Below are 12,818 nucleotides of genomic sequence, written 5' to 3' on the forward strand. Positions count from 1 at the left end.
CTTAGTTTCGTAGCCAAGTTAATGTACATTTGATTTGTTCAAATTATAAAATTAATCTCAATAAATCTACAATTTTACCGCTAAGAAACTCCTACTGCTTTTTAAAGGGATTAACATTCAATAAAATTAAAATAAATTTCTCTCTTAAATACCCAAGTATCCACTTTAGCCAGAACCCTATTTTCACAAATAATATTGAGAGTTGTTGGTCAGTTATTCAAAATGATCTAATAAGATAGGGGAAAATTGAATCTTTCCTTCCTGTCTAAAGTGACAATAATTAAAATGAATATTTTACCCAGACTACTTTTCCATCGCACTGCTTTTTATAGCATCACACATTATTTTCAAATGATGGCATCAGTATTAGCTAAATTTATCTAAATTCCCAAATCTATAAGAATGAAATGTAATAAGCTAACAATCTCTAAAAAATCAGGGAAGGTTAGTCTTACTAGATTGTTATCTTTATTATATAATTATTAATGCAAGCAGAATTCTGAGAACAATTATGTACTCTACAAGTACAAAGTACTGGAGCCCTTTTTTGGGTTAAAGTATGGCATAATCAATTATTATCTTACAATTCCAATACATTATTCCTCATATATTTGAATCACAGTGAACTTAAGAAAATTAAAGTTCATAAACTAACTAAAAAATTATTTTACTTCAAAAATTAATTGATATCCTAGAATTAAATCATGCTTTTGTAGCCTAACAACCTGCTGATCACAACTATAATTTTAAACTAAATACATTTTTTTTGGATCTCAGAAACTTCCCATTAATCAGAAATATGGCAGCTAGTGACTTAATTGAAAACATTCCATTTTCACCAGAACAGATAAGAAAGACACATGGTTTGCCCAAAGGTTACCTCCCCTTTTTAAATCAAATCTTATATTTAATAAACCAAAAACTGATGATTAGATATTCAAAGAGCAACAAGAAAAATAGATGCTTAAAAACGTATGGCAAAACCTGACGACTAATATATCTCAAACTCTTATAAATTCATATCTAGTATTAGATACACTAATATACATATATATTCATCTTATTGGAAATACTGACTCACCTCCTAGTGAAAGAGAAATACATAAACCTGTCAAATTTAATGTCAAATATATTTCTCCCAAAAACTATTCTATACTTAAGTTGTGATAATTGTCAGGATTATCAGCTGATAAAGATAATTTAGAGGCCTTTGGTCTCAATGCAGCAGGGACTATGAGTTCCAACATTGTGGAGGGTGATTCTAAGCATCGATGTGGGATAGTTTTTCAAAAATTGACGAAGCATATGAAAACCCTTAGATCTAATATCTGGCACTTAAAATTGTTTAAGGCCTACAAACTTAAAGACATTACACCCAGGGGGCTAAGGATTCACCTTCAACCCTTGGTAGGAATAATTGACTCTCAGTTGTCACATGACTGGGCACAGGCTCAGCATCAGGCATCGATGTTATTTGTTAATACCTTGATCAGCTATTATGAACGAATTATTGAATCGCAAGTGGTAGATATTCACAATGTTTGTCTTGAGGCCCAAAGTTTTGAAACTGAGGTATTTTATAAGGATTATATTACTAATTTGGCCAAAGAATTAGCCATTCTTGAACAACAGCTGTTAAAGAGGAAAACACACAAGTTTCATAGGGATTTGTCGGACTACGACAAGGGCAAACCATTTGTTACACAAAAGTATGTTAGGTTTACTGACCCCAATAACAAAAATTATTATGGTAAAAAATGACCAAGTTCAATATTGAGAAGGAAGGAATCTGTTGTTAGTGGGACTTCGGAAGATGACACATCCTCTGCCACAGAGTATGATGTTCCTTCCAATCAGGGGTCCCCAGCTGCCAAAAGGAAACAATCAGACCCTTTAGGTGTCAGAGACGGAGGGGTGGTAGAAAGCATAGAAACAGGCACACAAAGCTTACAACTTCTCCTACAGAATATTGTCAAACAGTGAACAATGTACACAACATATCTTCTTTCGTATTATCCTCTGTAGAAAATAAAGTATTGAACAAAGGACTCAATTTTGTCCTGACCTCATCTGTCCCTGAACATAGTTTGGTTAAGGATATTCATGATTTTTGTAGATTGATTAATCTCAAAAAATTTTTTTCAGATAATGATTTTTCTCAAAGACCTCCTGGTTTTAAATTCGGTAAGTCTAGTTTCCAACCACCAATGGACAAACATGTTGCGATTTTCAAGGAATGTGCCATCAAAGATTTACATTTTTCGACCAGATACCAACCTACCACTACACATAATCTTACTCAAGCTGAAAAACTAGCGTTACAAGAACTTCAACAGAATCATGATATTGTTATCACTCCAGCTGACAAGGGAGGTGGTATTGTTGTCATGGACTATTATATGTATCAAGCGGAAGCTCTGAAGCAATTATCTGATGCTAGATCTTACATTAAGATGGTTGTTGATCCAACACCTAACTTTAAAGTACACATAGACTCCTTTTTGGATTTAGCTGTGGATGAAGGTATCATTAGTGAACAGGTCTCTAAACAACTCAAAGTGGCTGAACCTATTGCTCAATATTTATATCTTCTTCCAAAAATCCATAAACATCCTACCAACCCCCCTGGGAGGCCTATTGTTTCTGGGAGAGGCTCTTTAACTGAACCACTATCTGCTTTCCTCACTTATTACCTTAAACCTTTATTGCCTAATGTTAGATCTAGGCTACAGGATACAACCGAATTTCTAAACATAATTCAGGATTCACAGTTGGAAGCGGATTGGTGGTTATGTACATTAGATGTTTCATCTCTTTACACGAGCATCCCCCATGACGCTGGTATTTCTGCAATTTCTTACTGGTTGGAGAAATCGCAACTATATACTACTGGTTTCAATAATTTCCTTTTGACACTTACTGAATATGTTTTAAGAAAAAACATTTTCTATTTTGAGGGACAAGCCTACTGGCAGATCAAGGGCACAGCTATGGGGGCATCTTTTGCCCCCATATATGCGGATTTATTTATGGGATTTTTTGAACAATCATTTATATATGACTCTGATCATAATTTGTATATTAACAACTTGGATATCTGGAGAAGATATTTAGATGATTGTTGGATGGTGTGGCGGGGCGATAAGACACAAGTTTTTGATTTTGTTAAATATTTAAATAATAATCCATGGGAGATCCAATTTAATTTGGACATACAATATCAGAAAATTGTGTTTCTGGATGTAGTAGTCTGTAGACAGGAAGATCATACACTTGCTACTAAGGTACATAGGAAGTTCCCGCAATACAATACATTACTACATGCATCCAGTTTTCATCCCCATCACATCACCCAAAACATTCCCAAATCCCAATTTTTATGTATCAAATGCATTTGTTCCTCTGATGAGGATTCCAAATATCATATTTCCAATACTTATCACCAGATCAAGGAGACACCACGTTCCACTCTGTTACAATATAAACAACATAATAATAAGGACCAACGCAATATTGCTCAGCCAATTAGGCTGGTCACGACTTTTGGGAATAATACAACCAGATTCAGGGAGATTATTAATAAACATCGGGACATTTTGAAGGCTGATGAATATCTTAATGAGATTTTACCAGAGAAATGTGCATTCTCATATTGCAGGGGTCGCACTATTCATTCTCAACTGACTCACTATAAAAGATACAAACCTCCCATAACAGTTCAAACCACACTTTTTGGTGACCCTTTAGTTGGATGCTTCCTGTGTGGTCATTGCAGTGCCTGTAAATATATCTTGAAAACTAAGGAATTTTCCAGTAAAAATACCTCCAAGGTATATCAGATTAATATTTTTGGCAACTGCAGTTCAGATTGGGTCATCTATTTAGCGACATGCAGTTGCTCTTCATTTTATGTGGGCCAGACATCCAGACCTTTAAAATTGAGAATCAGTGAACATCTCAGTGCTATTAGGAACCGTAGGATGTCCAATGCTTTATATAAACACACTATCAGTCATTCTACATCACAATTTAAATTTATTATTATTGACAAGATCTCTCTGCATAGAAGTTTTAAAGCAGGTTGGCACGATAGACTTAATAATATGGAATCAACTTGGATTACCAGGTTAGGGGCTCTTTTTAAGCCTGGATTAAATGAATTGGAATAAGTGTCAGCCTATTTTTCTATGCATTATAACATACTATATATATATATATATATATATATATATATATATATTATAATAGGATTATGATCACAAATCTAATATTGCATATATCATTTATATGAATATAATAATGTTTTCAGCATTATATGTGAACTATAATATAATTTTATTTTATTTTTGCTTCTGATATATGCATATTGAATGTGTCTTAATCTAAGGGATATGCCTTTAAGACATCTTGTCCTATTAACACATTTGTCTATATAAAGGTCACACCAGGATGGAGTTGTTTTTCAGTATTGTAATTATTTACACTGAAGAAGGCTTAATATAGCCGAAACCAGTATGTTTTTGGAATTATAATTTACAATAAATGACTACATAGCCGTATTGTACCGTGTGCTGGTTCGTTTCTGGATTGTGTTTTGTGATAATTAACAATGCCTAGCTAGCCCCAAAGAAACTGTCCTCCATCTTTCCCACATAATCACCACAATGCAAAGTTTGTCAAGCAGATTTAATACATGTTTTGTGAGGATGTAAATATATCAGACATATATGGAAATACCTGGAGAATAAGATTAACATCATGGGCTATGCAAGACAATTATCACTAAAAAAACTGCCTTGCTTCATATTCCAACATTCAATATATCTCACAAAAATACTTACACATTTATTCAAATATGTATGCTGATTAAGTTATACATCACACAAAACAGGCTTGATAGTAAGAAATTATCATGGGATGGAATTTAAAAGGTGGCCACAAAACATATTAAAGCTTTAAAAATCTTATTTTTCAGAAATAGAAACTCTTCCTTCTAGATTGAATGATGGTCAAAGGTTTTCTACACAGACCTATTAAAATCTTGCAAGCAAATGTATCCATATACATGTTCTTTTCCTTAGATGGTATGAACTACACAACACATATGTGCATTTATATTATTCCTTCTGGGTTTTTTTCTATTTTCTTTTTCTCCTGTTGATATTTACTTCAACTTTGATTATCAAAAGGGTCTTTTCTTAAACAGCACCTTTAGATTCTATCTCAGTGTAATAAGACATTGTACATTCTTTGTAAATATTTTTTATGTAATTTGGTATTGATGTTTGAATTTATGCTTCTCATTCATATGTGTACATTAGGAACTATAACTACTCATTTTCTTCTCTCTGTTTTTGCTAACATTTTACTCACTTCAGTTACCAGTATTTTTATAACTGCCATGGGAAAAGGGCACCCATACCTTACCCCTTCTCTACTTTTAACACCTTACAAACTCCTCCATTTACCATTATCAATGTTTCTTGCTCATTGAAAATTGCCTCTATCAGTCCTATATTTTTTCTCATTTGTCTTTTTCTAGTATCTTCCATAGGAATTCCCATCTGACTGTGTCAAATGCCTTTAGTAGATAAAAAGAGCATCCCTGCCAGTGCTCCCCACCTGCTGTTATTTTTTTGTCCATAAACTGTTTCAGGAGCCTCCATTTCATTTCTGCTCTTCTTCAATTCACAAAGCCATTCTACCCCTGTTATTCTCAGCAGAATCTCATCCAGTCTCCGCACTGTGCCTTTTGGCCTCACTTTGATATCTGTGTTTATTAAGGAGATTGGACTGTAGTCCTTTATTTCCATCCTGTCTCTCTCCTTCGTTTGGGATCACTACCACACTGGTTGTGTTCACTGTGTCTGCTATTTCCCCTGTTTCACTTATCACTTCATGCTCCTCCTTCATAACTGTCTAACCGTTCTCTCTCCATTCCACTTGTAGAACTCCACTGGGTATTCATCCGACCCCCTCTATCTTTCTGTCATTAACTGCCATTAATACCTCTGTGATCTTGTCCATTATGATTTTTGCATTCATTTTCTCTCTCTGTATTAGTTCCATTTGGTAATCCTCTCCCTTTCTTGCAAGCTTCTAGTGGACTTTCTTTTCTTTCTCCTACTCCTAGTATAGTTGTCGGTAATATTCCTTTAAGGCTTTTCTAGCGTTGTTGTTCTCCTCTATGATTTCTCCTTCTTCTCCGTTATGCTTGGTACATCTGTCTTACCTTTTTTTTCTGCATTTCCTCATTAGATGTCTCCCCTATTCCTTGCCATTTATCCATCAGTAGTCCTTCCAGTAACATTGCTCTACTTCTGCTGAAGTTGTTACCTTTCCTTCTAGCTCAGTTTTTATTATTCTCTACAGTGCTTCTCTCTATATACAGTTTTCATATCCTCTTTGCATCCTGCACAGTTCTCCTTCCATTTTTATATCCTCCTCATCCTGCCTCCTTTTTCACTTATCTACAATCATTATTTTCCACTGACTTCAGCTTTGATTCCATCCCACCAATGTTTCTTGAGTTGTATTAAATCTGTAACATTCTCATTGACTGTCACCTCATTCAGTTTTTTTTGTAATTGCTGCTTCCTTTCCAGATCTTTTAATTGAAGTTCACCCATACCCGCCCAAGCCCCTTCTCTTGTTCCTTCTCTGTCCTTATTGTCATTGTTAATGCTGCAGATTTCAATATATATATATATATATATATATATATATATATATGTGTCTCCTGTATTTCTATGTCCTACACTGTTTTTTTGAGTTTCACCTTTGCCTGGCATCCTGTCCTGCCTACTGATTTGAATCAATCAGTTTATCTTATTTGTGCACTCTTTCTTTTCATGATGTCTTTCTCTCATACATCCTTTTAGTTTCCTTCTTTCATGTTCCTTCCCAAGTCTGCTTATATATTTATGTTGTTCTCTCTTTGCCAAAGAACCTGTCATTTTTGGGATCATGTGTAAAACTGAAGTTCTATATGAAGACTTCCTATCCGTACCTTTTCATCTGATTTCATTCTTCAAAGAACCTAGTGCAAAAGTCCTCTATATCCTTGATACAGATTTCCTTTTGCACATCTACTTCCATTTATTTTTTTCCTTGCCAAGTGATCCATCCCCTTTCACACTTATTTGTATCCTTTCAGTCACTATATAAAATCCTCTTCTGAATTTATTATCTATTTTACTTTTGGGGTACTGTGGGCTCATAATCTTCCCTTCCTCTTTTGCTTTTGGCATATACTCCTGGAGCAGTATCTTATCTTGTTACATCCTCATTCTCTTGTTTACTATCCCCCCCTTTTGATCCGAAGTGAAGCCATACACACAACACCCATGCCCCATGTTCCAGGTTATTACTTTCAGTCTATGTTTATTCCTTTCTGTTCATTTTACTTTATTTTTTGTTTATTTTTTTTACCCTGCACATCTTTCCTCTTCATTGCCTTTCAACAATTCAATTTCCCTGCCAAACTGAAACTTCTGACCTTTGGCCTTCATCTGTGCTCAGCTCACCCAACACACACACACACACACACACACACACACACACACACACACACACACACACACACACACACACACTAGGATTTATAACCCTCCAGCCTTCAATTTGAGTGCCTCTGGAATTGAATCATTCACTTTGTCCTTTTTTCCCAGTTCTGTTTTGGTCCTGTCCTTCTTGCTTTCACTTCTGATTGCCTCCTATTTTAGTTTGTTCTTGTGAATCTTTTTCTCCCCTTTCTAGAAGTTACTTCTTGCTTCCTTTGCATTTGGTCATATTTTTGTGACAGTTTCATGCATTCTCTTTTACTCTTTTCTAATACAATGTAGTTGAACCTGGTGTATCCATAATTCTTTCTTTTTCCACTTACGCATTTTCATTCAGGTATCACAATAATTTGCCCACTGTTTGAAAGAGAAATGAAAATAGAAATGGCATCAAATGTGGTGTATCATAACAAAGAATATGTAACAACAATCTGCCTACCTTTCCCTGTTTGTGCCCACTCCCTTTACACAGTACGTTTCTGTTACAAACTTGGTCAGAAAGTTTCATCATTTATAACAGATTGGTGTGTGTGTGTGTGTGTGTGTGTGTGTGTGTGTGTGTGTGTGTGTGTGTGTGTGTGTGTGTGTGTGCATGTGCGTATGTGCCCACGTGCGCGTGTGTATGTGTGAGCATATGTATGCATATCATTACTGATGGAGCACAGCACATTAAAAAAATGTTTACTTTTCAATAGTGCCTCATATTCACAGATCTTATTAATTATTTTCAGTCTCATTTTTTGTTCTGTCAGTTTTGTGACATTAGTCCCTCAGTTATTTTGATGCCCAGTCCTGAACCGGTGCCTATATACAATGGAATTTATGGAGAACATCCACTCATTTCCTGTTGCATTGTCTCTCACTTCTATTTTCATCTTTTTATGTATGACCAGGCTGTCCAGTTCTTGAAGGTTTCCCCTCTTTTTGGCCTCCTCTTCTGGTCCATGTTTTCTGCATCTGTTCCATTTTGCCTTTCTTCTCTTATCCTTTGACCAGTCAGCTTGCTTAGGCCCTCCACAACCCAGCACTGGATATCTGATTCTCATGAGGCTTCAGTTGCAGTGTCGCCTATTTAATTTTGTGCTCTTCTTTGACTTCTTCTTCTTCTTCTACTTCTTGTATTTTTACCCTGCTTCTGCTGTGATTACTATTAGACTCTCTTCGTTTGATGGAATTTTGCTTTGACCAGCTTTTTGTTCTCCTTTAAGTATTTTTCTTGTGCACTTCCCTCATATTTTCCCTGATTTCTGTGTTCTTTCCTCCATTTCTGTAGTCTACCTTACCCAGGTCTAGTTCTCCCCATATATCTGATTGACATCACTCTTTTTCCTTTATTTAGTTTCTCCTTAGTTATTTTTCCCACAGGTACGTCTACATCATATGTTCTCCATGACCCTTGTAGCTCCAGCTCTTTTCTGTCTCTTCACAGGGTTGTCTGACACTCCATTTCTGGTGGGATATTTGAACGTATTTCTTTGCGTTTGTTGCTCCAGCTTCTACTTTGCAAAGCTTGCATACTGAAAGTTAATTATTCTCCCTCTGGATAGAACCTGTTTCTGTTTCCCTTCCATATTACAGTTACAACTGTAGGTTAGTTAATCCATGCAGGAACTCTCTGGTCTTTCAGTGGCCCCAACAAGTCAGCCATCTCATTTCTTAGTTTATGCAGGGAATCATAATAATCCTTCACCAGTTTGACAAACAAACCATTAAAGAGTATCCATTTAAGAGCTCTGGCTTGTCTCATAATTTCATCTTCAAGTTTATAGCTCTGCAGGCATGTTACCAACTTTGTAGATTCATTCTGTTACTGATTCTTGTAATATGGGTAACTGAAATCTTGTTTCTAGCTATTCCAGCAACATTATTTCCAGTTTAGTATCCAAAACTGACTCTGACACTCTTATTATCATTTTATTGTTTCTTCTACATCTGTTTTTCTAGGTCATCCAATGTTCCTGTTTGCCACTGTGGGCTTCTTTCTATTTCTGTCAGCTTTCTACTATTTCCTGCACCTCTTCTCTCTGTGCTGCTCTCTCCTCATCCAGAAATCACCTGTTGTTTATCTTATTAGGCCTACAGCATAAGCAGCTGTCATCAGCTTTTGGAACTGTTTACAAAACTATTCTTCCTGCAGGGCTGCTTTAAACTCTGCCATCTGGTGCACCCATTTTTCCTTGTCCCCCATCCTGTGATTTTTCTTTTATTTTCTTTTTACCCAGAACTGGTTAATTACCTTTTTTTCTTGATTCTTTGTCTAGAGCTCTGAGCTTAAGCAACCTTCTTTCTTGAGTTTTCTGGCACGCTCTCAAGATCCTTCGTATATTTAACAGTGGGTACTGTACTACCTAGTTTTTTATGAAGTAGAGACATTTATTATCATTGATTCCAAATGTAATACACTGCCTTTTTTGTGTTAAATGAAATCCTATTATCACTGGTCTGTGTGTAAACCCGACCTAGATTTTTTGTAGAACATATCTGTCTGCTACTGAAGTAACCTTTGCACCAATGTGGTTGACATATTTAAACATACTAAGCCATACCTCATTTGTGATTGGTATAAAGGGCATAAATATGTTGAAGATTCTCATTTTCTGTTGTGTTTATAAAAGCATTAGTTGTAACTCAACTGCTGATGACAGACAAATGTTCACAAATAGGAGCTTTTAGTCATCTGCTACATTTACCAATGTAAAATTCAGTACATGAATCATGTATGTGAAAATAGTAATCAACATACATTTAAAGTTCAAGATTTCAAATATATTTTACTGAAGGAAAGACAAGGCTACATAAACTGTGTAACTGAATACAGTGAATGCAGCTCAATTGCAGGGTTTTAAGATATCATATAATTATATAATTGATTTTTAAGGAAGTTTTTAGAGTGAATGTGCTTCTAATATCTTGGGGATACTTGAAAAGTACCTGCATGTTTGAAAAGTACTGGTATTTAAAATATATGTGTTTTAATATTTTTTGATATTTGGAAAGTACTGGTTGAATTTTTGTTAAAAAATTGTCTGATCTCAATATATGTGTGAGAGTTTGTTTTATGAGCGATCTTAGCACGACCGCTCACGTCATAAGTACTTGCTCCTATGATCTTGAAAGTTGCCCATTACATACCAAACAAGACACCATGAAACAAGTGCTTTATGTAGCAGGCTAATCTCCCTATACCTTCAACATACAGTGCAACCCCCCACACACAAACTGCCTGAACTAATATATATATATATATATATATATATATATATATATATATATATATATATATATATATATATAATATATAAAGTTTATAAAAAGCTGTTAAGCTCCAGGTTTTGTGATATAAAAAAAAATATAAAAAAAAAATGAGACCACAAAAAAATTTTTCACTTTTTAATTTTTTAATTTGACCTATAATCTGTACAATTCACAAAAAAACAAAACAAAAAAAAAAAGGGAAAAAAAAAAAAAATAAAAAACGTATGATTCACTGGTTGCATAGGGTGTGCACACCTTAAACTAATACTTTTTTTTTTTTAATTTAATTACAGTGTTACAGTTTTCAGTCTTCTTGGGTTCATCTAAAGAGACTCTGATTAACCTCAAATAAAGTTCATCTGTCCTAGTAGAATTTTCCTGACATTTACTCAGTTGCCTGCTACAGCAAAAGCCATGGTTCACAGAGAGCTTACAAAGCATCAAAGGGATCTCATTGTTGAAAGGTATCAGTCAGGAGAAGGGTACAAAAAAATTTCCACAGCATTGGATATACCATGGAACACAGTGAAGACAATCATCATAAAGTGGGGAAAATATGGGACAGCAGTGACTTTGCAAAGAACTGGGTGCCCCTCCAAAACAGATGAAAAGACAAGACAAAAACAAGTCAGGGAGGCTGCCAAGAGACCTACAGCAATGCTGAAGGAGCTGCAGGAATTTGTGTTAAGTACTGGTTGTATACTACATGTGACAACAATTTCCTGTATTCTCCATATGTCTGGACTATGGGGTGGGATTGCAAGACAGAAGCCTTTTCTTACACAGAAAAGCATCCAGAACTGGCTAAAATTTGCAAAACAATATATCAAGTTTCCCAAAAGCATGTGAGAAAATGTGTTATGGTCCGATGAGACCAAGGATGAACTTTTTGGCCACAATTCCAAAAGACACGTTTGACGCAAAAACAACACTTCGCATCACCAAAAGAACACCATCCCCACAGTGAAGTATGGTGGTGGCAGTATCATGCTTTGGGGTTGCTTTTCTTTAGCTGGAACTGGGGCTTTAGTCAAGGTGTAGGGAATTATGAACAGTTCCAAATACCAGTCACTTTTGGCCCAAAACCTTCAGGTGACTGCTAGAAAGCTGAAGATGAAGAGGAATTTCACCTTTCAACAAGACAATGATCCCAAGCATACATCCAAATCAACAAAAGAATGGCTTCACCAGAAGAAAATTAAAGTTTTGGAATGGCCCAGCCAGAGTCCAGACCTAAATCCAATAGAAAAAATGTGGGGTGACCTGAAGAGGGCTGTGCACAACAGATGCCCTCACAATCTGATGGATTTGGAGCACTTTCGCAAGGAAGAGTGGGCAAATGTTGCCAAGTCAAGATGTGCCATGCTGATAGACTCCTACCAAAGAAGACTGAATGTTGTAATTAAATCAAAAAATGCTTCAACAAAGTTTTACCCTGGGATTCAGGAAGGCCAATTTTAGGTGCAAGAACAGTGTAAGAGCTCCTGCACAGAAAATGACCGTCAAGCGATTCAGGATAGTGCCATTTTCACGTGCATGAGCAACCGTACACTGTTGTAGCATGGAAAATCATGCGGCATGGAAATCACTTCATTTGCTGATGAAAAACATGCAAATGATGTGATTTAGTGATTCATCAAGCTGCCAGGTCTCCCTGCTAGAACAGTGTCAGTGCAAAAATGTATTCGGAAAATAACTGAGTACATTTCTGCAACTGACAAAATGGTGGCATGACAGCTCATGAAAAAGCATGTATTGTGTACATTAGGCATGCCAATGGCCAAATTAAAGTTAGATTAATTATTATGAAAATTAAACTTTTTTTTTTGGCTGATCTCAGCCGTTTAAGCATAGGGCAGTGGCACACAAATGGGATCGTGCCGAAAATAAAAAAAATGGGAAAACTCAATTTTAAGTTAATTCTGCATTTTGCCATTATAGTCAATGGCATTCAGAATGTAAACAATACCAGGGAGCACTGGTTGTCAAGAGGAAAGGGTC

At 35.7% G+C, this 12,818-nt stretch overlaps 1 protein-coding gene across 1 annotated transcript in view; it reads left to right on the forward strand.

Moving 5' to 3' along the window:
* The window catches only part of LOC122814238 (dynein axonemal heavy chain 5-like), a 3,525,594-nt gene that overhangs the window by 1,330,762 nt on the left and 2,182,014 nt on the right, over positions 1-12,818 (forward strand). Inside the window, exon 44 of the mRNA XM_044086840.1 lies at positions 2,146-2,540. Coding sequence (XP_043942775.1) covers positions 2,146-2,540 — 395 coding nt within the window. The remainder of the gene's footprint in view (positions 1-2,145; positions 2,541-12,818) is intronic.

Source organism: Protopterus annectens, chromosome 1.part1, assembly GCF_019279795.1.
Source record: "Protopterus annectens isolate FY-2018-M chromosome 1.part1, PAN1.0, whole genome shotgun sequence".
In the NCBI taxonomy this organism is placed as follows: Eukaryota; Metazoa; Chordata; order Ceratodontiformes; family Protopteridae; genus Protopterus; species Protopterus annectens.